At 50.9% G+C, this 26585-nt stretch overlaps 1 protein-coding gene across 7 annotated transcripts in view; it reads right to left on the bottom strand.

Moving 5' to 3' along the window:
• FMNL3 (formin like 3) overlaps window positions 1-26585 on the bottom strand; it is a 71476-nt gene that overhangs the window by 9620 nt on the left and 35271 nt on the right. For 2 of the 7 annotated variants that reach the window (XM_012508555.2, XM_030816611.1), the window contains exons 2-26: window positions 22589-22672; window positions 20250-20330; window positions 19955-20031; window positions 16097-16180; window positions 12586-12738; window positions 11229-11337; window positions 10651-10727; window positions 10230-10323; window positions 8740-8814; window positions 8026-8136; window positions 7563-7712; window positions 7063-7164; window positions 5769-6048; window positions 5226-5294; window positions 5012-5136; window positions 4513-4715; window positions 3528-3762; window positions 3307-3375; window positions 3096-3176; window positions 2866-2995; window positions 2032-2192; window positions 1593-1694; window positions 1166-1258; window positions 775-898; window positions 528-642 (exon numbers count right to left, since the gene is read on the bottom strand). In XM_012508555.2, the coding sequence (XP_012364009.1) occupies window positions 551-642; window positions 775-898; window positions 1166-1258; window positions 1593-1694; window positions 2032-2192; window positions 2866-2995; window positions 3096-3176; window positions 3307-3375; window positions 3528-3762; window positions 4513-4715; window positions 5012-5136; window positions 5226-5294; window positions 5769-6048; window positions 7063-7164; window positions 7563-7712; window positions 8026-8136; window positions 8740-8814; window positions 10230-10323; window positions 10651-10727; window positions 11229-11337; window positions 12586-12738; window positions 16097-16180; window positions 19955-20031; window positions 20250-20330; window positions 22589-22672 (2961 nt within the window). In that variant the 3' untranslated portion in view covers window positions 528-550. The remainder of the gene's footprint in view (window positions 1-527; window positions 643-774; window positions 899-1165; window positions 1259-1592; window positions 1695-2031; window positions 2193-2865; window positions 2996-3095; window positions 3177-3306; window positions 3376-3527; window positions 3763-4512; window positions 4716-5011; window positions 5137-5225; window positions 5295-5768; window positions 6049-7062; window positions 7165-7562; window positions 7713-8025; window positions 8137-8739; window positions 8815-10229; window positions 10324-10650; window positions 10728-11228; window positions 11338-12585; window positions 12739-16096; window positions 16181-19954; window positions 20032-20249; window positions 20331-22588; window positions 22673-26585) is intronic. The other 5 variants (XM_030816609.1, XM_030816612.1, XM_030816610.1 and 2 more) reach the window with 5 other exon arrangements.

The raw sequence follows: 26585 nt of genomic DNA, 5'->3' as shown, positions 1-26585 counted from the left end.
GTGACTAGAGGCCACTGGGCAGTGGAGAGAGACAAGGTAGATGCATTCAGAAAGAGCCAGAAACTAGGAAAAGACCCCAGGCTGACTGGACGTCAGGAAACAGATCAAGGGACATCGGATACCTCCTGGTCAGAAGATACTACCAGAGCTCTTATGAGAAGAGAACTGTGGGGAAAGGTTCCTTAGGCCTGGGAATGGACCCTCAGCCTCAGCCTCAAAGATCAGAACCGTAGGCTTGGTCCTGCCTGCTCTGGCCTGTCCTCAACACTGGCCTGGCGACTCCCTACCCATTGGGTCTTAGTAGAAGCCAGGACAGCATTAGTGGGAGAGAGACCACTTCCCTAAGGACACATGCAGGGGATATGCCACGCTTCTCAGAGCATGGGGCATGCAAGAAGTATGTGTCCCCATTGCTGGGAGGCTGCCAGAGGGTGATTGCAAGTCATGCAGGAAAGGAGGTGCCTGTGGTCTCCAGCAGGAATCCTGGGAGACGGGCATGCAGAGGGGGCAGCTGCGGTGCCCAGTACCTTTCAGGCCCCAGCCTTGGGGGCTAACAGTTTGACTCATCATGGTGGGCTGCATCACAGAAGAAGCGTGAGCCCCGCTTGGCAGTACGGGCCGTGAAAGGGACACTCTTCAGCACTGTGGCCCAGGAGAGAGACACAGTGGTCAGGCCTCGTGGGGGGTGGAGTGGGAGGAGAGCCCAAAGGGGTTAGGTTGAGCTTTGGGAGCTGGGTGCAATGGCCAGGCCCCAGGGAGTGAAAAGGGCCCCACCTGTGATGATGTCCTCGATGGTACCATCCTTCCCCTCATAAACAGGCCGGTGTTCCTTGGCCTGGCGCCGCCTCAACTCTGCTATTAACTCCTGCTGTTGCCACTTGTTCCGCTGGGATGGGGTCTAGGGCCAAGAATGTGGAGGGGGAAGGAAGTCATCACTAACCTAATGTGGGATTGGTTCCTGCCCCAAGGTGCAGTCTGAGGATGCCACTGCTTGTGCACTGCTAGGAATCCCCAAAGGCCCTCCCTCCATCCCTCTGGATGCCAGCCCACTGGCCCTCTGGGTGGTCTGTCCACTCCAAATTTTCATCTCCTCTAGCCTTCTGACCCCCAGCCCCCACTCTTTTGCCTTGTCGTCCTCCAGGCCCCAGCTCTTGGTCCCACCCACCTTGGCATCCAGTTTCTTGGCTTCCTGAGCCAGCTGCTTCTCCCGCATTACCTCCTCTTGCTTCTTGCGGGCTTCATTCTCTTGTTCTGCTTCCTAAGAGCCATGGAAGATCGGGGGTGGGGAGTGAGGCTCACAGGCTGTGAGGGGAGGGGCTGACACTGAGGTGGAGAGTGGGTGGCAGTGGGACCCGCTAACTCCAGGTGGCCACCCTCTGGAGGGGCACTTCCTGCCCTAAACAATGACAGGAAGGTCCTGGGCCCCACCCTGCCCACCAGTTCACAGCTAAGAGGCCTGTCACCAGCTTGCATCGCTCCCTTCCCAGGACTCGGAGGAGGAGTTGGAAAAGGCCCATACTTTAAGCCCAGGCTTCTCTCCCCCAGCCAGTTTTCTCTCAACCGAACTTCTTAAAAAGCTCTCTGCAGCTTACCTTGTAAGAACGAATGAATCGGACAAATACTGGGAAGAATACAGAAGGAGGTGTAGTTTTGGGGCTCTCGCCAAAGTAGCGCACAACTGCATTGTAGGCCTCCTGGGGAAGGGGTGGGCAGAATGGGTCACCCTGGTGGGAAGGATCAGCCCAGCTCCCACACCACAGATGAGAGGCCTGCAGAAAGCAGAGCCCAGGGCCAAAGGGAGGAATACCAAGCACCCAGGCCACTGTGAGCTGGAGAGAACCTGGGGCTCCCAAAGCTCCCGAGTATGAGTCTCCAGAGGCAGCTGCCTGCCACTCCCAAAGCGCTCTCTCTCCCCTACATGTAGCCAGCCAGCTGCTTGATTTAAAAAAAAAAAAAAATAGAACTAGGGCCACCTAGAGGGGCCTGGTGCCTTGGCCCTGGTTGTTCCCACCGCCTGCACCCTGTGCTTGCCTCAGCCGTCTTTGCATCCCGCTGGAGCTTGTCTAGTTTGCCTTCGTTGGTACTGAGAAAGTTCCGGAGGACGCTGTTGTCATGGATGCTGCACTCACGCCGAATCAGCTCCATGCCCCGGCCCAGCTCCTTCACGTCCAGCAGCACGTTCTCCAGGGACACTGGTCACCAAAAGCCTGGCTGAGGAATGCCTAGGGCCTGGCATGCCCACCTCCCAGCCCAGAGCTATATCAAACTCTGGCCCTCCCCCTCAGCATGGGCTCACTCAGGTTCACATACCTGTATGGACATAAGGAAGTACACACCAAGCTAGCTCATCCCTCACAGGGGGAGGGAATGGAATGGAAACTGAGCTTGTGACCCCAAAGAACACAGTAGCAAAGGCAGGCAAGCCACAGAGACTGCTGGTCTCCAAAATGAAACTGCCTCAGGCCTGCGCTAGCATTCATGGGTGGGGCAGAAATAACAGCTACTTCATGTCTATAGAGAGCTTTATCATTTTTTTTCTAAGCACTTCACATACATTATACACAAACCCAAGACCTCTGGGGCCAGCTTGAGGGAGTTGGGAGTAAAGAGTGACTGCTCCCCTTCTTGTTCCTGCTCCCACTGTACCTAGCTGGGAAGGGCTGGGCTGGGCCAGGCCTGGCGCCTGGAGGAAGGCCCCCTCTGGAGTGGCCCCTGCTTAAGGCTCCAGCGGAAAGCTTTGAAGTGGTCGGAAAGAAGATAACAAAAGCCAGAAACAAATGGACCCAAGTGTTCTCTCTCCTCAGCTTCCCGGGATTGTCCTGGGCTGGATCTGAGGGCAGGCCCACCCAGCCAGGCTCTCCTCACCTGCTGCAGCCTTCTCAACAAAGTGCAGCTCATGCCAGAAGTTAGCCAGGTCTGGGTATTTCTCCTTCACCGTCAAGGCGATGAAATGAAGCAGTGTCATCTTCCGGTCAGTGGACTTGGTATCCAACAGCTAGGAGAGAGGGTGAGGGCAGTGCATAAAAGCTAAGCACTCTGGCTCCACAACTGCTGCCCCCCAGGCTTCCTGGCCCACGCTGCCTTCACCATCTTACCAGATCCAGGCTCTGAAGCTTGAAGCCATACACAGCTCCCCGCTTGCTGCTGTTCATGTAGTTCCCCAGTGCAAGTATGATCTGTCCAAAGAATGTGTGGGAGGCAGGTCAGGCTCAGGTCCTGAAGGCTCCTTCTTCCTCTCTGTGTAGCCCCAGGCACCCACCTAGGACCTGAGAACCCCCAGCACCCCTGTTCACAACCTCTTCCTACCTCCAACATCTGCTTCAGCTTCTGTGAAGACTTGACGGAAGCGGACGCCGCAATGATGGCATTGAGTTGCTGTAGGACAATATGAACATTGAAGTAACCCCAGGCTGAGATGGGGTAAAGACAGGGAGGGGTCAGAAGGACTGGAAGGGCAGGGGAGGTGACTAGCAGATGGAGGGTGGAGGGACAGCTGTCCAGAACCATGAGTTGGGTGAGGGTTGTACCGGTGTGAGCATCTGCAGGTTATCCTGGAAGTTCCCCAGGAAGGCCATGCCAGCCATTCGTTGGGTCAGCCGTTCCACCTTGCTGAAGAGCAGCATGAAGCGGTCCTCGGCTGCCAACTCCTCCAGGGGCTGCCGCTCACGCTCATATTGCCGCAGCAGCTTTACCTCAGCCTCTGTGGGCAGGAAGCGCATCAGGCACTCCACGAAGTCCACAGGTAGTGTCTGCAAGTCAAACCTGTGGAGGAGGGAGGGACCACCTCAGTTCTCACATCTCTCTACGTTTTCCCTCATCCCTTTTATTCTCCAAGTTCCTTGAAGAACTGGACAGGGGACTGTACACAGAACACAGCCAAAGGCAAAGGACCCATTGCATCATCTGTCACAGCACCAGCAATGATTCTAGGGGAACATTCCATGCTCCTGTTTAATAAGCCCTTTGATGTACTCCCACTGTACCTAGGGTGAAGTCCAAACACCTGAGCATGGCTTACGAGGCCCAGCCTGCAAGACTTCTGCCCAACTCTCTACCTTCTCCTGCTCCTCTCCCTACACTAAAGCCAGATTCAATTTTTAGTACCCAAGGCACTATGCTTCTCCCTCCAGGCCCTGAACTGGACTATCTCATATATTTTCTTCAGGTCCCAGTTGAGACATTACCTCCTCTGGGAAGGCTTCCCTCATTCATCACCAAGCTCAGCTACATGAACCTCCCTATTCTCCCAAAGCTGCCTGTATACTTCTGCCATCCTGGTGGTATCATTCAGTGTTACTGCACTGTTCCCAACAGACTGAGAGCTCCCTGGGTGAAGGTCTGGGCGGAACTGCCAGCACAGATGCAGTAAATTCTAGCCAAGCCAGTGGATGACTAGGGGGATGTGAGGGAGTTCTGTCAGATGACCTGGAATCTAGGGAAACCCAGGCTCCTGGGTGGAGAACTGGGTTGCCAACAGACTAGGGACCAGGGCCAGGTCAGTGGGAGCCTCACGTATGAATGGCCCTGCAGATCTCCTCAGCGGAGCGGCCAGCCTTGCGTAGGGTGATGGCCAGGTTCTTGGCACGATTGGCTTCCAACAGAGTCACCTTGCTGGCAGCTTTTTGCGCTGTCTTGTTTTTGGAGCAGATGAGGTCAAGGGCAGGGCCCTGCGCTTTTGTCTTGAATAATTCTTCAAACTTATCAAGATCCAGGTCCTGGCAGGAATAGATGAGCAAGGAAAACGCTGTAGCCTCATACTAGTGGAGGACCTCCTGACGGCCCACCCAGCATTGGCCCAGAGCTCTGTCACTCTGGAATATTTCCTGAATACAAACACAAATAAAGTGTTGTTGACACAACTAGAAATATACATACACTCAAGAATGAAGGGTTCGTGGAGCTAAGCCTGGCCTCACCCTGTCTGATGGCTTTTCTAAGACCAGAATCTCCTCAAAAGGCAACCAGGTCCCTAGCCCTCAACCTTACCCCTCTGGACCCCAGGCCCTGTTACCTCCAAGATCTTCTCATCATCAAGTTCGCTGAAGACAGTGCCACTGATCTGGTTGGGTTTCAGTGCTGTCCAGTTGAAGACAGGCAGCCGGAACTTGGTCTTGATAGGTTTCTTAATTCGAATGGCTAATTTGGAAGGAGGATCAGTGACACGGGGGCCAGGGACACACACCCCTGGTCCCACCAGCCCTGCCCAGAGCCCTGGGGATACTCACCTGACAGACCCACTGTCAACACCACAGAGGGGGCAGCACCAGGGAGAGGTGGGGCTGGGGGACACTTGTCTGGGGGAAGAAGAAATGACACAGTGACCCAGGCGTCAAGAGACTTTTCATAGGCTTCCCTCCCCTCTGCCTGTCCCACCTTCTCTGAGAGTTTAAAAAAAAAACTCAGAGAAGGAGCCTACATGAACTCTGCTCAAGCTGCTCCCAGAAATCTAACTCTGACAGGGCAGTTGTTGCTGGTCTCTGACCCAGTTTCTATGGCTACAGTCTAAGCCTCTCCTTGGCTGTCTTCAAAGGAATTGGGAGCAACATCTTTATGATCCTTAAAACAGGTCCACATCTGCCTTTGGGCATCCCTGTGCTGATAACTTGAGCTTCCCTCAGATTCCAGCCCTCCCTCACCCTGATTTTATATCCCCCCCAGTCCTCAGATGATGCCATTTTCCCAGTTTCTCCCTGAGGAAGACACTGCTGACTACAGTTTTGGTCCTCACAAAGACGCTGCCCCTGTTGGCTCCCAGGGGTCGTGGTTACCTGGTAACGGGGGAGGTGGAGGGGGCAAGGGCGGAGCTGGTGGTGGAGGAAGAGGCAGGACCTCCTCAGGGGGTGGGGCTGGAGCCAGAAGGTCCAGGTCGGAGGGTGGCATGCCCTCACTCAGCTCTGCAGGGCCTACTCTGGCCAGGGCCTCACTGTCCACAGACTCCAGGCCCCGGACACTTGGCTCCAAATGGCATCGACGCTGGAAGGCCTCCTCCTTCTCTTTAATGAGCCTCCGCAGAGTGTGTACCTGGTGGCTTGTGTTCTCGTATGTCTCCTGGCAGGCAGACAGCACCATTAAGGGAAAAGTGGGCTAAAGGCATAGTCATTGCCCCTAAGAGTGAGAATTCCTACCCAGGGTTCTCTTAACTAGGGTCTCTGTGAGGGTACTCAGAGGCTCAGAGTGGCAGAAACCCAGGTGGGGGAATGGGGAAGCTGGAAGGCAGCAAAACAAAAGAGGCAAGCAGAAGCTGCCTCCCTCCGCTGGCACCCTGAAGTGTCCTCTCTGCTCCAGCCAATTCTCACTGCACGGACCCCTCAAAGCCCAGGAAAAAAGGTTGCCCCTGTGAAACTCTCCTTAATCTACCACCGGTCTGACATAGCTGCTCTCTCCATAACCTTTTGGGCCTCATTTTGCTTTAATTTCACTTGGCCTTGTATAATGGCTCAATTGGAAGCCCCCCATAAACAAGACCCTGTCTTAACCATCTCTGTATCCTCCATAGCTCCCAATACAATGCTCAGCAGAAGCTGGGCAGATACATATTGAGCTCAACAGAGCCAGCATATATTCTTCTGAAAGAGAAAGTAGGATGGGGGCATGACTTTATAATGAACAAAAAGTCAGGAGAAAATACAGAAGATAATGAAATATGAAGAGCATCTGCCCTGCCAACTTAGGATACCTGGTGGACATCCTAATACACACAGCACTTAGTCACTCTGCCCCTGCTCATTAAACATGGCTGGGGGAGGAACATGGGGGTAGAGGGGAGAAAAATCAATGGGATGGGCTGGTAGGAGGAGGCCTGGGTTGGAACTCCAGAATGCTCATGGGTGCCCCAGCTGTTCCCACCCTCTTATGTGTGTGTCTGGCTCACACTGGCCCCACCTTTCCTCTCCAACTAAAAAAAATGGGGTGAAATCATCAGCCCACTCACACCTGAGTACCTCAAGGGTGAATCAAGATCTAAATCCTAGAGAACTTGATACGATTCAGGGAAAAAAGCAGAACCCCAAGGCCCTGGAGCCCAGGATCAGTCAGGGACTGCCTTCCCCAGAGTACTTGTACCTTGATGCTCTCTAGTTCCTTCTCCCGTTGCAGCAGCTGCTTCTCTAGCTCTGCCACCCGCATCATGTTTTCATTCTCTAGGTCCAGAAGCTTCTCTGTGAGCTGCACAACAGGAAGGGCAGGTTCTGTGCTGGCCCTAAAGCCTGGGCACTCAGCACAGCCTGAACCCTAGTCAAGACCTGAATCCGACCCCTCAACACAAGGCCACAAAGGCAGCTTAGTCAGGTGGTTCCCTTATATTCCAATAACAGATACAAGACAAAGGCCACATTCTGACTGTCTCAAGACCAATGCCACCTCATGCCCAGCCCTGGAGGTTGGTGTGTGTTCCAGCTGGTGGATGATCCAGTGGCTCAGGCCTCAGTATGCTCTTGAGAGCCCCTGGTGGGTTCTAAAGCCTCCCTGGGACTCAACCTGGAGGCAAATGGGTCAGCTCAGGATTCCTGGTAACTTGAGCTTCCATCAACAGTGGCTCTGGCAGGCTAAGGAAGACCACCTACATGGGACACATGCTCCTCCAACTCCTCCACCTTCTCCAGGGCTACATTCTTGGTCTCAGCATCCTCCAACAAACCCCCGACATCAAACACGTTGTCCAGATATGCCTGAATCTGCACCTGCAGCTTCTCGCTCTCTGTGTGCCTTGACTTCTGGGGGAAAAGCAGAGAGTAGTAGTTGTAGGAGCAGGCAGATCATCAGGGGAACTTTCTGAGGAAGTCTTAGTCCTCATCCCCCTTCGCCACCACTTCCCAAAGAGTTCCTGCTGCAGGCCATGTCAGATTCTTGCCCCATGGAGCTGCCTGACTGGGGAGTTATCTGCAGAGGTCCTGAGTCCCAGGCTACAGAAGACAGGCAGGGTCCCAGGAGCATCAAGGACTAGGCACTTATAAAAGAAAAATCATTTGTGATATGGCTAAACTGATCCCAAAGCACCTCACCTTACAAGGACCCCAACCAGCTCACCTGCAGGAACTCCTCTAGCCCCAGCTTGGTAAACTCATACTGCAGGTGGACCCGGAAGTTCATGTCCTCTACCGAGTGCACCACGATGTTGATGAACTGCATGCAGGCCACCTGAAGAAGAGGAGGCCCAGAGAAGCAGCAACAGGAAGGGCAGAGGAGAGCCAAGAGACCAGGAGGATAGGTGGCTGTTAGAATATCATCATCATGTGGGTAATTATAGGGAGTCAATTAAAGAGTTAAGTCTTTATGGGGGCAATAAGAGTATTTTAATTTAAAAAATGTCATTTAATATTCAGTGTATAAAGACAAGTAAATTACATGAAAAACAGATGTAAGTGAAGATACAGCTATCTGATTTCCTTTGTACATCAGCAGGTATTCCTCGAGACAACCTCACCTAGCCGAAGACGCTGCACTGAGGGGAAGAGAAGCTAGAGGAAGAGCTTAGGAAAAGGGAGGGCAGCTCAAAAAGGATCCAATTCAAGGACAAAAAGGCCACAGAAAAGAGGAAAAGGAGGTGATCTGATATACACAAATGATGTCCTGAAGTTTCTAAGAGCTCGCTGGGGTGGGCAGGTGGACAAGAAGCATCTGCTGAATAGAATCATTCTGGGCTGTACACGGAATATCAAGATACGCTGTTGGCCTCACCCCTGTTGTCAAGGAACACACAGCCCTGGTGGGTATGTGCTGGACCCAGGCCCAGTTCCTCACCATGAAGTCAATGTTGCTGTCCTCATTCCGGAAATATTCCATCAGCTTCTCAAAGCGGTGCAGCTCCTTGCATACCTGAATGAGCAAACTTTCTCAGTGAAAGGATCTGCTCCATGCAGAACCCAAGCCCCTGTGCTCTGGCTCCTAGGAGCATCATGGCAAAGGACTGGTTCAGACCAAGCTTAACCACAACTCTATATATGAAATAGGCCATTCTGGACACTATAAAAGAAAACCTGGGGCCGGGCGCGGTGGCTCACATCTATAATCCCAGCACTTTGGGAGGCCGAGGTGGGCAGATCACCTGAGGTTAGGAGTTCAAGAACAGCCTGGCCAACATGGTGAAACCCCATCTCTACTCAAAATACAAAAATTAGCCAGGTGTGGTGGCACATGCCTGTAGTCCCAGCTACTTGAGAGGCAGAGGCAGAAGAATCGCTTGAACCTGGGAGGTGGAAGTTCCAGTGAGCTGAGATTGTGCCACTGCAGTCCAGCCTGGCCACAGAGTGAGACTCCATCTCAAAAAAGAAAATAAAACTGGGACCTGCAATCTGGCTCTGGGTCTGTGGTCCCCCACCAAATTGCTGAGGGAATTCAGTAAAGCCTGTGCCCTTAAGCTGGGCTTTAGGTGCCTCTGGGGATAGGCCAAGAAGAAACATAGGGGTCTGATGCTGCCAAGTTACTAAAGGAAGGAGGGAAAGAAGGAGGAAGGGAGGAAGGCCATGGCTGAGACAGGAGGCTGCAGTCCTAGTGGGGATGCAGGGGAAGGGCCAGTGTACAGGAAAGCCCTCTCTGAGAGGGGTCTAGAGGCTCCTCTGAGCCTCTGGGCTTCAAGGAGGAAGAGCCGTTTCCTGGCTTGAACAATGGATGCTAGGGAAGAGGTCCAAAGAAGAGGAAGGGGTGGGACCACCAGCTGTGGCTGGATGTTGAAGAATCCTATGTTCAAGTAGATAGGGGTTTCAGAGGCAGGCCCAGGGGCTGGGGGAAATTCCACACAGGAGTTCCTTCTCCCCTCACCAATAACAGCCAACAAACCAGGAGACATCCTTGCTTACCTTCTCCTTCCATTTCAAAACACATGTGCTTTGGGTTCTACCAATGGGTTCACTGCATCAGACTCCCATCTGGGGAGTCACTTAAGTACATATACTCAGGCCTCCAGTGGGTCTGAACTAGAGCACAGGGATCTGTACTTTTAACAAGCTCCTTAGGTGATTTGGATGCAGGGCCCAACTAGGACCATTGGACTATAGCCCTCAGCTAGCTGAGGGTATCTTTAGCTGGCCAATCAGGAGGTTTCCTGGCCTGAAGATCTAGTAAGACTAAAGTTCTGGTTTTAAAAATAGTGGGAGTTCAGGAGAGAGGCTGCTTAGCCAAGCATTAGGATGTTAAAAATCATTGCAGATCACAGGAAATGGTGCTTACCTACCCAGCTCCCTGCCTTCTCCCCCACAAGCACACACACACACACACACGAAGCCAAGACTGACCTCTTTGAAATTGTCAAAGGCAGCAAGGATGATTTCGTGACCTCCTCGCACCAAACACACAGCTGCCAGAAGCTCTAAGACAAGGGCTTTGGTCCTAAGGGGTGAAGAAGGAAGATTAACACCCTAACTCCCCATCCTGACAACTACACAGTTCACTTCCCTGACTGGGTTAAGTCCTATTGGAGAGTGGAGAAAGCCTCAGTGGTAAGGAGAGAGGGTGGGAAAAAGAGGGCTTGCTCCCTTACTAAGCTGTGTAGACCAGAGGAGAGCCAGGGACACTTCTCCTCCAGCAGAGGTGAGGGGGCCAAACCAAGGCTCTGACAGGACTCCATGGCCAGGCAGAACTTGTCAGGAATACATGGTTTACAGATCTCCAGAGCCCTGGACAGAGTGGGGAGGAAAGGGAAGGGAAGGAACTCACCTTGGATTCTTGTTATTTAGGCTAAGTGCAATCTCATTGACAGCATGGGGGTGGGACATGACCAGGTTGAATCCGTACTGCAAGGGAAAGGACAGAAGGACGGGACCTTGACGGTGGGGAAGGGAGAGCCCAGCCAGTCTCCTTGACCGTAGGCCCACCAGCAAAACTGTCTTTTTTTTTTTTTTTTTTTTTTTTGAGACGGAGTCTTGCTCTGTTGCCCAGGCTGGAGTGCGGTGGCGCGATCTCGCCTCACTGCAAGCTCCACCTCCCGGGTTCACGCCATTCTCCTGCCTCAGCCTCCCAAGTAGCTGGGACTACAGGCGCCCGCCACCACGCCCGGCTAATTTTTTTGTATTTTTAGTAGAGACGGGGTTTTCACTGTGTTAGCCAGGATGGTCTCGATCTCCTGACCTCCTGATCCGCCCGCCTCGGCCTCCCAAAGTGCTGGGATTACAGGCGTGAGCCACCGCACCCGGCCAGCAAACCTGTCTTTTATAAGCTGGTGCCCTCCTAGCTCTCCTGGTTTTGCAGATGAGGCAGAAGACGTAGAGAACCTATGGCTAGTGCTTCCCCCTTACCTGATAGTTCATGATGGCTCTGAGACAAAGGATACAGACATGGACGTCATCCTTCTGGCTCACTAGGCGGGAGTTCTTCAGGGCCCTGCGCCCAGGGAGAGTGCTATACCTGGGGAGATGGGCCAGGCAGTCAGGTGGGAGCTGAGGCTGCCGGTGAAGCATCTAGGGGCACTCACCATCACCCAGACAGCAAGCTGCCCCTTAGCAGTGGCAAAAAATAGGGAATAGCACCTCGTACCAACAGCCAAGAGGGACAGGGTGCAGGAGGCAGGGTGGTCAGCCTGTTTTCACGTCCTTAAACAGACCTTTGTCAGCAACTACTCAGGATCCCGGCTTTAAAACCAATGCCCCAACCCTAGAGATCCTTCAAAATACAAATAGTAGTTGTGTAGGCCTTCCTAGTCCCTGAGATGGCTCCAGAGACAGTCATTTGAGCATTCCCTCCACCCACTTCCAGTTGCTGCACCTTCTGCACAATCTGTGGGACAAGAGCGTCATGGCTCCCATCCAACTTCTATATCACAGAAAAGGCAGAGCCGACCCCTAAAGGCTTCAGTTGGGCCACAGGCCTATGTCTGGCTTTGCACCACCCCTCCACCCTCTCAGTGATGTTTCATGGAAAAGGGAAGAGACACATATAGTATCTGCTCATGCATGACAAGAATAATCAACAGTGTCCAAGGGACACAACCCAAAGCAGACTAGGAGGAAAGCATGGCCACAAGAGAGACAGAAACCAAGGAAAGGGCCATCGGACCCAAAGGAAAGCCTCCCAGAGTAGGAAGGGGCTCTGAGAAGTCATCCAGTCCATCCACCTACCTCCAGGCAGGGTGGCTCTTAAGACATGCAGACAAATGAGCATGTGGCAGCCTCAGAGAGAAAGGTCTGAAGGAAGAGGTGAAGGGAATGAGAGGGGCAGCCAGGCTGGGTGGGAGCTGGTCTCCAAGCAGCTAAAGGGGCAGAGTGAAGAACTAGAGGGAAACAGAATGAGAGTAGGAGCTGGATCACCCGGTGAAGGCCACGGACCTGTATGCGATGTGCCCTGTTCAAGAGACCCAGAAGGAACGGCAGAGTGAGAGGAATGAAGGGCTCCCCCAGAGAGGGGTGAGGAATGGGGAGAGCTGGAACCCCACGTGGGGTGAGTGCAGCTGAGACCATGTACTTACCCAGGACAGACCGCTGGGCAGAGTCAAGGAGACAGAGAGGACAGACCAGAGACAGACTGGCAGGCAGAGGGCAAGAGAGCTGAGCCTGGAAGCAAGAGTGGAGGGAGGAGCATGAGCACTCACCGCTGAACCCGAGACCTGCACTGAAGGGTAGGGTGGGAGGCAGGCGGGCAGAGCAAGAGCACACATACCGGAGCACAGACTGGCGCGCAGAGCGAGCGAGGCTGTTGGTGAAGGGGGCCGACAGGGCGCTGGGTGGCTGCAGGTCCTCGATTGACCTGCTCCAGGACCGGAGTTTGTCAAATGCACCATCGTCACCACTCTCCAGACCCTCAAAGTCAAACCTGGAGCATGAAAGGACACACATGCGCACACACAGGCACATACCCAGGAGAAATTCAGTGCCAAGGCCCCCGCGAGCCCACCCCCACCCTTCAGGCCTCTAGGGCAACAAGCAGCAGGGGTAGCAGGGAGAGAAAGCAGAACTGGGCAGCAGAGACCTGATCCTAGCTGGAAGAGCCACTAACACAGAACAGCAGCAGAAGCACAGGCAGCAACCAGGAGGGGAGTCTAAGGAGATGGGAAGCTGATGGAGGCCAACTCCTCTGCTCCCCACCGGCCAGGAAATTCCAGGAGTGTCCTCCCCATGGGCCACTCAGGAGCTGGCAGTCTTTTTGCACTCCCAGCTTAGATGGGACATCTCCAGGAAGCTGTGGCTCCCCATGAAGAATCTGCCCCATAGAGGGAATCGTGGGGAATGGGCCAACTGCAGGTCTTGCTAGTTGGCAAATGCCAGCAACCAAAGGGCCTTTCAGTGCTTTGATTCTGGATGGCAGGACTGAATGGAAGGGAAAGGGGGTTCTGGCAAACCCAGAGTGGGACAGTCCTTTATTGTTTGGAGGAGCACCACTGCCCCATCTTAGCACTGGGTTTTAATGACCAGGTTCTCTATGGTTCTGGCTACTTGAGGTTTCTAGGTTTTTCAGGTATACAGGCTCCCTGGGCTTCAGTTTCCCTGGGGGAAGAAATTACAAGTTGAGATTGTGGACCAGGGCCCTGTAGTCTAGCCTCTGCAGGAGTTGAATGGTTTGTCACTTTCTGCTCCTGGAACAGATGTCTTCCACCATCGGCAATTATTATTATTTTTTTAAGAGACAGGGTCTCACTCTGTGGCCCAGGCTGGAATACAGTGGCACAGTCATGGCTCACTGTAACCTCTAACTCCTGGGCTTAAGCAATCCTCCAGCCTCAGCCTCCTGAGTAGCTGGGACTACAGGTGCGTGCCACCATGCCTGGCTAATTTTTTAAAATTTTCTTGTAGAGATGGAGTCTTGCTATGTTACCGAGGCTGGTCTTAAAACTCCTGGGCTCAAGCAATCTCTCATCTTGGCCTCCCAAAGCTCTGGGATTACATGTGCGAGCCACTGCGCCCAGCCAACTGTCAGCAGTTTGTCAATGTGGCCAGGACAAGGAAGATGGCCAAGATCACAAACTCACAGGGACTCCTCTCTTATCATCCTCACTTCAGGATATACCCCTCTGAGAAACAGTCCCTCTCCTCCTTCTTGTCCTCTTCCTCCATGTAGGTCATTAAAGACTAAGGGAGCATCTCTTACAGGTTCTTCTCCCCCAAGAAGCATTCTGCTCAGATATGGGGTCAAAGGCACAGAGGTTGAGACTTTCTGGAATAGGAAGGGATATTTACGGATGTCAGAATGTTCCAAAGGAAGTGGGAGCAGGCTTTAGTGTCCTCATGATCAGGAGGTGTTTAATGGGGCTCTCAAGTAGACATCAGAGGAATCTCCTGACAGGGAAACAGCTTGCTGATTCCATCAGTAACACTGTATCCTCTTGTACTGGTATATGCAGTTCACAAACAATTATATCTTCACTCCAACTCTATTTAGCCTCACCCTTTCCCTCTCAATCCTTCCTAAAACACACACTCTCTCCCCCACACAAAGTCCTTCTTTTTTAAAAACAGAATCAAAGGTACTGCCATGGACACTACTGAGGACAGTACTGAGATTCCAGGGTACTCTTGGTTTAGGGCGGCTGGAATTTGTTTGCTTTTCAAGTAAGAGAAATAGGCTTATTTGGAAAAATGAGCTACATCTTTTACTAAAGCTCTGAATTTTTTAAGAAAAATTATTTCACCAAATGTTTTTCATTTCTTTCTATAAAAAGATTTTTTTTAAGAGATAAGAGAATCACACGAGGTATGACTTCTGCTGAGACAAGAATGCAAAGTGGGCCACTCTTGGTTTTAACAAGATAACCTGGAAAAGGTGAGAGGTGCTGAACATAGACGAAGCATCAAATTCCTAAGGAGATGACACTGAAGACCTGCTGGACAAACGAGAATGGCCAAGGGGGCAAGGACAGTAGTTAGAAAAGTGGAAACTGGTTGGGAGCAGCGGCTCACACCTGCAATCCCAGCACTTTGGAAGGCCAAGGCAGGGTGGGTGGCTTGAGCCCAGGAGTTCGAGGCCAGCCTGGGCAGCATGGTGAAACCCCGTCCCTACTAAAAACACACAAAAAGTTAGCTAAGCGTGGTGGTATACACCTGTGGTCCCAGCTACTCAGCAAGGCTGAGGCAGGACTGAGGCAGGAGGACTGCTTGAGCCCAGGAAGTCAAGCCTGCAGTGAGCCAAGATCACGCCACTGCACTCCAGCCTGGGCAACTGAGCAAGACCTTGTCTCAAAAAAATGTTAGGGCTAAGTCCTAGGATGGAGGAGTTTCCTGGGACGCTGGGGAAAACTAGGGAAAGTTATGGGCAAACTGGGAAGATTGGTCTCCCTAAGGCTGACCTGTCTTAGGTGTAAGTCTAAATGTGTTGGTCATTGTGTTTATTATGTAATTCCATATATTCAGGTAATTGTGGTAGGGTATGCCACTTTAAATAATAATAATGAAATTAACAATAGATCTGCTACCACAATACAGACCCGGTATGTTCCAAACAATACTAAGTGCTTTAACACACGTTATCATCTAATTTTCACAACAACCCTGGAATGTGGATCTCCTTTCATAGAAGAAGATACAAACTTGCTTTGAAGTCACACAGATAGTAAATAACAGAACTGAAACCCAAACCCAGCTTTGTCTGACTCAAGAGCCCTCATTCCTTCCACTATACCAGGCCACCTTTTCTGTGCTAACTCACTTCTGGCTGCCTCCAAGCCCCCCTGCCTGCTAGAAAAAGACTCCTTAATACTTCATTTTTCTATCCAGGTCAAAAGGTCATCATGCTCACTGTTCCTGGGTTCTTCAACAATGACCTGGAGTAACCTTCTCACATCTGGAAACCCAAAGTTGCTTCTGGAAGACTCAGCTCTGCAAAGATGAATGGATCCCACCAAGGCATCTCTACCAGAAGCCAGGACATTTCCCTGGATTGCTCACAGCTTGGCATTTGGATGCCTTGGGTTCTGATTCCAAGCTCCCTTTCCATCTCTCTCTCCTGTTCTCCAAACTGCATCTTATCTTCTACTCCAGCCAAGTGCCATTCTTCACTGATCCCCAGACGTCTCCGGGCTTGCCTGCCTACTTCCACACCACTGCTTGGGCTGCTCCCTCCTGTCCAGGATTCCCATTTCCATCTTCACTGTTGAACTCTCACCCTTCCTTATCAAAGTAGAATGGAACTATGTCCTCCCCCAACTGGTCCCCAACCTTAGCCCTGGGGTGGTACTCACATGACAGAACACTGGGCAAAGGACAGGTAATCCACCAGCACATCCAGGCCTTTGTTTTCATCATTCAGAAATTCCCGCACCCACCTGCAGATAAAGGAAACACAGCAGAAGGGGTCTGCTAAAGTGGGTCAAGGATGAGGAGGGTGACATGCCTCTGACCCAACACCTCCTCCTCCTGGAACCCAGCACCAGGCTAAGAAAATTCTGAAGATCAAAACCCATGACAGACCCATCCACGGTCATGGACTTCCCCTAGGCAGGGAAGTCAGGGATGGAGAAAGTTCAGGCCCTTCTAATGCCACTTGCTTTATCATGAAGGTGCTTTAGACAAACAAGCTCTCAGGTACTCCCTCCTTAAGGGCCAGACCCTGGCTCAATTATTTTCTGCGTCCCTCCACATGTCCTTGCTCAGTGTTTGTTAGAAGAATTTACTACAGGCCCGTGTGCAGAGTTGTGCTTGACCGAAGCCAGCAAGTCTCCAACTTGACTGAAGCCGCAGTCAAGACCCCGGCAGGAAGGGTCAAGGAGAGCTCTGGAACAGAGGCATCCTGGGGCAAAACACTCTCTACCAAGTTTAAGGAGAGGAGTTTTGGAAAGCAGTGAGCAAACAGAGATGTATAGGAGTTCTGTATTTAGTCATGTTGACTTTGGCAGAACCCGAAAAAGCATGAGGGATGATCAGGAATTCAAGGAACTCTAGGATGTCTATGACCACTCAAGGTCAACCTGAGTACGTGGGCCCCCCTCAGCCAGGAAGGTAGACAACAAAGCACCTAAGGACCATATCCCAGGGCATTATTTTCCCTTCTGCTTTCAGTCCTTTTGGGCTGAGATATTCCTGGAATGAAAGTCAAGGGCAAATCGAGGGAACTGTTATATGACAAGTTCATTCCACAGCAGAAACATAAAATGCTCAGGATGAAACCCTAATCTAGAGTGCTCTACTCCTTCAGAATTTCTGGAGGTCTTTACAGGAAAGCTCTGCCCAAACTGCCCTGCGGGGCCTCTTCTCCCCAATAGCTGGAAAACCAGCGCCATGTTGGCCAGCCACACCCCAAGCTACAGAGAGACTCTGGAGCTACAACACCAGGCCCAGCTGAGATTTGGCAGCAGGCTCTGGCTGAAGCTGACTGACACTGGAGCTGCCTGAAGTTAGCTTCCTCTCTGGGGGCCAACAGGCCTCCCGTTTCCTGTCTGTCTGCTCTCCAGCTCCCCACCCCCTTCTCATTTCCTGTCTGAGTCTATACTGCTATTTCGGGATCTTGACACTTTGAGGAGAGGTTAAAGGGTGCTTAGGCAAGGCACAGAAACCAATACAAACCAGGGAAAGAGGAGCTGGAGAGGCTCTGGAATCCCACTTCCCAGCCTGTCCCTCTCCAGAACCTGAGTTCCCATCTGCTGCTCCTGCACACTCAACTTCTGCAAGCCCTGGGGCTGAGCAGGCTGTGACCAAAGCAGGATCCTCCTCTCCCCACCTTGCCCTGGGTTCCTACCATCCTGAAGCACCCACAATCTGACAAACTCTTCCTGCCCAGAAATCCAGGAAGGATCCTGGTCCTTCCACATAACTCTACCCAGAGAAGCCGCAGTTCAGATGGCAGGCATGCCTAAAATGCCAGGCACTGAGCTATTCCCTGGGAAGAAAGGACCAGGTCCAGGACCTCTAACTTGTGTGCCAACTGCCAAGAGGCCCCAGGCCTGGGAACCACGCTGCTTTGGACCTAGCTCCTGGCCAGCAGCCAGAGGGGCAGGCACCAGGTAGAGGGGGCAGGCAGCAGAGACTGTCATAAACTGCTCTGTGGCCTTCTCCCAATAAAAGCACACCCCTATCCTCAGATGACTACAGCAAGACTTAATCAAGAAAACAAGGCTGGGTACTAGTGACTCCACTTTGGGATCCTTAAGGAGGATCACTTGAACCTAGGAGTTCAAGACCAGCCTAGGCAACAAGGCTAAACTCTGTCTCTACTAAATTTTTTTTTTTTAAATGGCCAGGCAGGCCAGGCATGGTGGCTCACGTCTGTAATCCCAGCACTTTGAAAGGCCAAGACAGGCAGATCACTTGAGCCCATAAGTTTGAGACCAGCCTGACCAACACGGTGAAACCTCGTCTCTACTAAAAATACAAAAATTAGCTGGGCGTGGTGGTACACGCCTGTAGTCCCAGCTATTCGGAAGGCAGAGGCAGAATGGCTTGAGCCTGGGAGACAGAGGTTGCAGTGAGCTGAGATGGCGCCTGGGCAACAGAGCTAGACTCCATCTCAAAATACAAATAAATAAATAAAATAAAATGGCCAGGCATGGGTGTGTGCCTGTGCTCCCAGCTACTTGGGAGGCTGGGATAGGCGGATCACTTGAGCCCTGGAAGTTGAGGCTGCAGTGAGTCATGATCATGTCACTGTATTTCATCCTGGGCAACAGAGCAAGACCCTGTCTTAAAAAACAAACAAACAAAAAGAAGACAGAAGGGCTGAGAGGGACAAAAGGGACCTATGGAGGAATACGGAGTGGTAGGGGGCTCAGGGTGGCAAGCAGCACTCAGGGTTGCCATCGGTGTCCTTCTTGCCCTCACACACAGGGGTACTAAGCAGCCCCTGCCACTTTGTCCTTCAGTCAGTGAAGTCAGTGAAGTCACTGAAGGACTGACCAAACAAAGGAAGAGCTTGGCCACACCTTTCTCAGTGGCTTGGCTTTCAATGTCTGATTCACAGATGAGGTACAGAAGCCATACTCTGGCCACCAGAGCACAGTTACTGAGGCCAGGAACCATCCCTTTCCTGTTCTCTCTTGTGCTGTTTCCCTTGTGATTGCTGCTACAGCTGGCTACACACAGGTGTCCCCTCCCTCTGAAGAACCCTGGGAAGGCTTGCCCTGGGGGCGGATGAGGGCTGCCGCTACGACACGAGGGGAAAGGCTGATGATGTCATTTGGCTGTCCCTACCCCACTGTCAGGAAGCCTGGGCACCCCACCCCCACCCGGGCCTCCACTGCTCACTCATAAGCACTGGACATTTGTGCCAGGCCCTCCCATCAGGTCTATACCCCTGCCTGCAGTTCTATATCACGTGTCCCTCACTGTCCTTTTGCATAAGCACACATATACACACTTTCTCTCTTTCTCTCTCACTTTCATATACCTTTGCATATACCTTTGCTGATTACAGTTTCATAACACTGAGGCCAATACCCTCTTTCACTGTACCTCACACATTAGCTCTTTGCTTGTTCAGCAATTCCTGGTTTCCCACTCAGGGACTGGAAAAAAAAAAAGACTCACACAGTTCTTAAGGGCCCTGTCAGTGGGTTGGAGGCACCAGGGTCTGTGAATATAGAAAACATTCAGCTCCTGGCCCCCACTGCCTTACATCTTTCCTGGTGCTTAAGGAAGCTTCTTCTGCTCATGAACTAAGATTATCTTCTCCCAAACAGGCAAATAATCTTCCAGGCACCAAAAAGTCCAAATAGTCACTGAATGGGAATTAGGTCTCAGCTACCCAATACAGTATGTTCCCCCCACCCTCAGCCTTCTCTGGGCCTCGCTTGGCCCAGCACCAGGCCACAGGCAGACTTGTCTCAACTGCTGTGGGAATGTCTTCCACTCAAAGCCACAGGCAGAGGACCCCAGGAGAGGCCTCAAGCTTGCCAGAAACATCTAGTCAGCAGCTGGCAGAGCTGAGGGGGTGGAAAAGCCAGAAAAGAACCAGTCCAAAGCTCTGGGGAGCCAGAAGCCATTCAAGGGGCAACTCTGCCCCATGGCAGGGAAGAGGAACAGGAACACCATCCTCAGAGGACACAAGACCCTGTGTGCCCAGCCAACAGCCTGGGGCCAGGTGAAGAGGCTCGGCCAATCCAACTCACCCAATGTGGTTGGTGCGAAGAGAGATCTCCAGCTCCCTTAGTACTTTGGTTGACTCCTGCACCCTCCTCCTGAACTTCTGTAAAAAGGGTAGAAAAGGAGGGGAATACAAGAGGGCAGTTATAGACTTTCCCTCCATTACTGGCCAGCCATTCCAGGCCCCTGGCCACAGAACCCTGAAATCCAACTCCCAATGCTCAGAAACAGATGTCCAATATCCAAGTTAAAGGGTTTGCCCCCAAAGCCCACAGGACTATAAAGGCTGGCAAGACGGGGACTCTCTGCCTCATACTTCACCTTCCGAGTTACACTGGGGTCCAAGAAGCTCTGGAGTTTCTGAATGTAAGTGTGGGGAGGGTTCTTCACCTGGAATCGCTCCTGTAAGGGAAACATGCATCTGCGTGTCCACAAAGACAACCAGAGACCTGAGGAGGGCGCTGAGGAAGAGGAGCACTCACAGTGTTCAGTGTGAGGGGGGCTCAGCCTCTCCAAGTTGTCACCTGGCTCTAGACATCACCTAAACTTGAGGTTCCCTTCCTTGACTTATCCCCAGGTGTTCCCATCTGTTGCCATCTCCTCCTCCTCCAATTAGTGCTCCCTGAGCCTAAAATGTTTTTCTATGTCAACAAGTATTCTAAAAGTGTGCTGCTTGCTACAAAGATGTTGGGGATTACAGAGTTGTGAACAGCACCCAAAATAAAGACATAATCGATTGGGCTTGGGAGGCCGAGGCAGGAGGACTGCTTGAGGCCAGGAGTTTGAGAATAGTCTGGATAACATAAAGACTCTGTCTCTAGAAAAAAAACTTCAAAAATTAGGCAGGCATGGTGGCTACCACACGCCTGTAGCCCTGGCTACTTAGGCTGAGGTGGGAGGATCCCTTGAGCCCAGGAGTTTGAGGCTACAGTAAGATATGATCATGCCATTGCACTCCAGCCTGGGCAACAGAGTGTGATCCCTCTCTAAGAAAAAAAATTAAAAAAAGATATGATTGGGAAATGCTGTTCACTGCCTGGCCAACTAATGGATATGGGTTAGGAAGGCCAAGGGGAGAGGAGCTTGGCCTTGTAGAATCCAACTTTCTCAGCAATGAACTCTGCAGTTGGGACTGGAATGGTTTTGCTGAGCTGACACAGCTCAGGGCTGCAAACACTGCTCCTTGCCCAGACTCCAGCAATCCAAAGCAACCTCAAATACTGAAGGCTGCATTCAGCAAGGTCATCCCTCGATTCCCTTCTACATAGGACCTGGGACCATGCCCTACTTTAGCCCAACCCTTTATCTGACCCAAAAAGAAACTCAGGGAGTACCCCTTAGCATTCTGGTCCTATTAGAGCTGCCACCACCAAGATACCTGAAGAGCTGGTGGGTGGAGGGGCTGAAAAATGTCCAGGAGAATGATATAATGTTAGAGAATAGGACCTAAAAACAAATCGAAGAAAAAAACGAAAGGTGTGAGGAACAGCTGAAATTATCTGACCTAGGAAAGACTGAGGATCAATGAAAGAACCTCAATATCAAAGGGTTACTGTTCTCCAAACCCCAAGCAGGTGCTAACCAACTCTTCTTAATGCAGAACACAAGGATATGGACCTTTGGTGGAGAAGGGACTTGGACTAAAATCTCTGAAGCATACTCCTAGCTTATGTCAAGCAGCATGACCTGGAGAGGCAGTGGAACAGAACAGTTAACACAGACTTAGCATCTGCTTGCCTGAGCTCAGCCCTGGCTTCATCACCTACTAGCATTAGGCAAGTTACTGAGCCTTGGGTTCTTCATCTATAAAATGCCAACACTGCCTTCCTCAGAGGGTTCTGTGATGATTAAATGAGATACTTCAGTGTGTTCAGTACTTGGTCCATAACAAGCACTCAATAAATGTTACCTATTATTATCTCACCCAGAGCCTGAAAATAAATAATAACATTGTACATGGCAAAGTGCTGGGTAAACACACTACCCACACTGCCAGATACTTCCATCTCTACCAAGATGTAAAAAGGCAAAAGCCAACTCTCCCAGCCCTGCATACAGGCCTGTCTGAGTTCACAGACTCGTGACTCATGATCTTCAAATGTATGCAAGGGAAAGAGCCAGGTCATATGTGTTAGAAGACTCTCAACTCTCAGGAAAGTAATGATTTCTATTCTCTTCCAGCTCTCAACACTGTTCATGCAGGGAGAGTTTCCAGACCTTGACTCTTCTGAGATTTGGGAACAAAAGACTAGAGTCTGGGGCTTCTCATTCCTAGAGGCCCTGAGATAATGAGAAAGACCCTGCTATTTGCCAGGGCTAAGACAGAATGAGAGATCAACAGTCCTTTGAGCACCCTGCCCGGCATAGCCCTGAACCTGCACAGCCAATCCTATACTCCTGATCTACACAAACCCCCTTATACTATTGCCCATTGGAAGAAATCAAGACAGCTCTTTGTGGGAGCTAGAGGGGAACTTGGCCTGCCAGATCTGTCTCTGTTATGAGAATCCTCTTGGAAAAGCAAGTGAACACAGATGAGGCCAAGCTTAGGCCAGGGTTCCTCAAGGAACCCAGAGCTGCACTCAATGCCTTTGGCCCCACAGCCTTAGCCAGCCCAAGACACAACTCCCCACCTCCCTCCTCTTTCCCAAACCCCATACCTGGTCACAGATCAGATCCCATTTCTTCTCATTGTCATACTGCCGCAGGAGCCGGGCCTTGTCTGGAGGCAGGTTCATGGAGCTCTGAGGAGAGAACCTGAGTCAACAAGGCTGAAACCTCCCCTCATCTGGAAAAGAGAAAGACTAGACTGCCCACACCTTTCTGCTACTGGGCCCTCAGACTTCACCCTGACACTCCATCGCTGATAAGGCAGGCTTGGAAAGGTGGAACAGTCCTCCAGCCTCCCCTTCATGTTTGGTTGAGCAATGTTTTCCAAACCACTGGTAGTAGAATCAATTTAATGAGTCAAAATTAACTCATTTTAAATGAAAACGAGCAGATTAAAATAGGATAGAAGATACCAGAATTCATTGCAAGTAGGAAGTGTAAATAATGTTTTGTGAAGCTTTAGTTTCTTTTATATTTTAAGTATATACACAAATATGTCATATACACACATCATACCATAAAATGTGACGGGAACATGAGATGGGTCAAAAAATTTGAAAACCCACCAGGTTAAAGCAGCAATTTTTTTTAGTTTGCTTTTCCCCTATAACCTGAGAGATGGGCAACTTGCCTACAACATCCACTCCCATGGGCGAATCCTGAGCCACCCACAACCTATGTAGACGCTTTAACTGTGACCCTCTTGCCCATATCAGCATACAAGTGAATGAGAAGAACATTAGCATGAAGATAACTGCTTAAATTTTTTTAGAAAAAAATTTTAGGCAAAAATTCACAAAAGTACCAGACTTTAATTGTTAGTAGCAAATTACTTATGAAACACCTCCCAATTAATTAAGACACAGCAAAGCACCCTAACCCCTTGGCAAGCCACTCTAATATAGGCTATTTGAAGGACAGCCCAGGAATCATTTTATTTTGTTCACCACTGTTTGGTGACTGAATAAGGTACGAGAGAATGAGTGAGTGAAGCCTAAGGATTTCATCCATGGACTAGCCCTACCCATGCTAGGAGGCTACATTCCCTACTTTTATCCCCATTCAGCCAAACCTTTCTTCTCATCAGTCTGGCTGTCTTTGTTCCAGGTCACAGCCCTTACCTCTAAAGGCAGTCTGGGCCAGATGCAGTAGCTCACACCTGTAATCCCAGCACTTTGGGAGGCTGAGGTGGGCAGATCACTTGAGGCCAGGTGTTCAAGGCCAACCTGGCCAACATAGCAAAATCCTATCTCTACCAAAAATTCAAAAATTAGCTGGGTGCAGTAGCACACACCTGTAGTCCCAGCTACTCGGGTTGCCAAGGCAGAAGAATTGCTTGAACCTGGGAGGTGGAGGTTGCAGTGAGCCAAGATCATGCCACTGTACTCCAGCCTGGGCAACAGAGAAAGATTCCATCTCAACAAAATAAAACACACAAACAAAAAAGAATAAAGGCAGTCTGACACTTTAATCAGACCACTGTACCTGCTCCCTTGTAATCTTAAATCAAATACGATCCCCTACCCGAAGTGTCGCAGCTGCGTGATCACCCATGTGACTTCCCACAAATTCAGCTTCTTCCCAAGCATAGTGCCAGCCACCTAGAAGGCTGCCTCTCATCTTTCTCTCCTTTAGCTACTGTCCAAGTTCAGCTCTAACTCCCTGGTAACCCAAGCATGACCACTTCATTTATCTCTGCCCAATTCTTGGCATCCTCATCCCTGGGGACACGAACTGTGTGCATCCAGGGTCCCTGAGGAGTCACATAGGCCTTGCATTATTCCAGAAGAGGCAAACAAATCCTAGAAGGAGGTCCTCTAACTTTCGATGGAACCAAAAGAAAATCCCTAAACATTTATTCTGTCATATTATCTATTTATTATATACATAACTCAGATATACTCCTAAACCAGCTGTATACTCATCTAGCCCCTAAAGTGCTGTGTCTATTTTTACCATCTCCAGCTCCCAACATGCATCTAGTGGGGGCAGTAAGGTGATAATAAACCTATGTGTAAGAGGTCCCAGGTCTGAGCTACAAGCCCAGCTACTGGCTGGAAACGAGGTCACTATAGCTCAAAAAGGAAGTAGGGTTGAAGTCTTCGGTTGGAATTTATACATGGAAGAATTTAGGACCAAAGAAGTGGGGCAGGTGAGAGAAACAAAGAAGGGGAAGAAAGCCCCACATCACAGCTCTCCCCATGGTTCCTGCTGCACTATGCATCTGCCTGAACTTCCACAAGAAAGTGAGGCTGAGTCCTCTTCGCAGGTCAGACACAAGCCTGGAATGTTCTCTCTGAAACTACTTTGTTAAGGGCCAATCTCAGCATACCCGTGTGGACAGCAGGACAGGAGCAAGAGGCCTCAACAAAACAAGGACTCAAAGGTCAACCCAGAGTAGAGCTCCTAACTCAGTCTAACTGGGGCCAGGCTGCTGCCAGATGAACTCAAGACAGAACTGAGCAGAAACAGTCCTCAGGGCTGGTCCTAGCTCTGTGCATATCCTAAACACATTGCTGACATCTGACCATTTCTCCCAAGTCTGTGCCATGAAAATAGTTTTCTGTTGTCTCCCCTGGAAGAAAGCTGCTGGAATGGAGGAGAGGGCAGCCTGTCACTGCTGTGGCAGACATCGCATCCTGTCTATGCCAACTTCCTCCCTCAGCCACCCACTGTCAGCTGCTGTGGCTCACACTTCTCCACCAGGTAAACTGATGAGGAAACACTTGGTCCCCTCGTTTTGAAAAACTGGGCAAAGTCACCCCCTTGGGGAGTCCTAGCCTAAGAGTATGGAAGAGGCACAGCAGGGACCTGGTCAAACTCTAGATCCCCAGGAAGGAACGATCCCAAAGTATGGAAACGGGTGGTAGAGGCATGAAGTAGGTCTGACCACTGCCACATCCTCCTGTCTAGAGCTTTGGGTGGCACTTTCTTGACAGTGGTCTCAGACTTCCCTGCTTCTTCTGGGCTGAAGGGTGATAGGGAAGGAAGTGGGTAAGGGGAATTCCCCCAAGCTCCAGCATTCTCAGAAGAAACGGGTCACTGGCTGCCAGTGGGAGCCACCTGCCAAGGGGGCATAAACCAGAGCCTGGCCCGGACAGTTCTCTTCCTGCTAGACAAGGGCATCAGGGCTTTTGCCTCCACCTGATAATGTGTGTGAGTCTGGCAGGGCTCCAATGTCCTAAGACAGCCACTCTGCCCTTAGGAATGACAACTTCCTGAGTTCCGGGGACAGAAAAGGAGGAAACTTGACACAGTTCCGGTCTCAGTCAAAAGTTTGTTTCCTTGACATTTTTTCTTCGGTGGTTCCAGAGAGACTGTAGGCTCCCAGAAGGCAGAAGCTGGGCTAAGTTCTTGCTAACTTCTCATTGAGACCCTTGCTGAGCAGAAAGGAGGCAGTGGCTGTCTTGGAAAGGAGAGGGCACTAAATGTGGGTGAAGTCAGAGGGCCCAAGATCAACTTTGGGCTCTTCAGAGTTATGGAGCCTTGGTGAACGCATCCATAAACTGGAGATAATCTCACTACTTCACAGGGCTTTAACTGAGAATTAAATGATAGATATTTTATGTCTGTATGTGTCTGGAACACTGTGGGTGTTCAACACAGTGCCCCCCACCGCCCACTTCCTCCTGAAAATCTTGTGTAATGTTCTGATGTCCGAGGGACCTGCCCTCTTGCTTCTAGGCTGTCTCTCTCTCTCTGCCTCCATCCCACCTTCAGCAATTGCTTCTCAACACTCTGACTACAGAGCAATCCATTATCCCTTCACTGATCCTGCTCTGACTTCCTCTAAGACTAGGCGCCAATTTTAGTATCACTATCTTGAGGGGTGGGGGACATGGCAGGAGACTCCAAGGAAGAAGTAAGGGAGGTAAGTCATAGCCAAAACAGTCACAATAGGAGATGTGAGGAAAAGGGGAAGATGAACTCAAACTGAAAGCAACTCTGGGACTGATTCCTAAATCACAGGGAACCAGAAAAATGTCTAATAATAAAAACCTATAATGGGAAGAAGCCGAAAGGCATAGAGCTGGTGCTTCTCCAGCA

The sequence above is a fragment of the Nomascus leucogenys genome, chromosome 8, assembly GCF_006542625.1.
Source record: "Nomascus leucogenys isolate Asia chromosome 8, Asia_NLE_v1, whole genome shotgun sequence".
In the NCBI taxonomy this organism is placed as follows: Eukaryota; Metazoa; Chordata; class Mammalia; order Primates; family Hylobatidae; genus Nomascus; species Nomascus leucogenys.
Note: the sequence above shows the minus strand (reverse complement) of the source record. Positions and strands in the feature narration are given on the sequence as shown.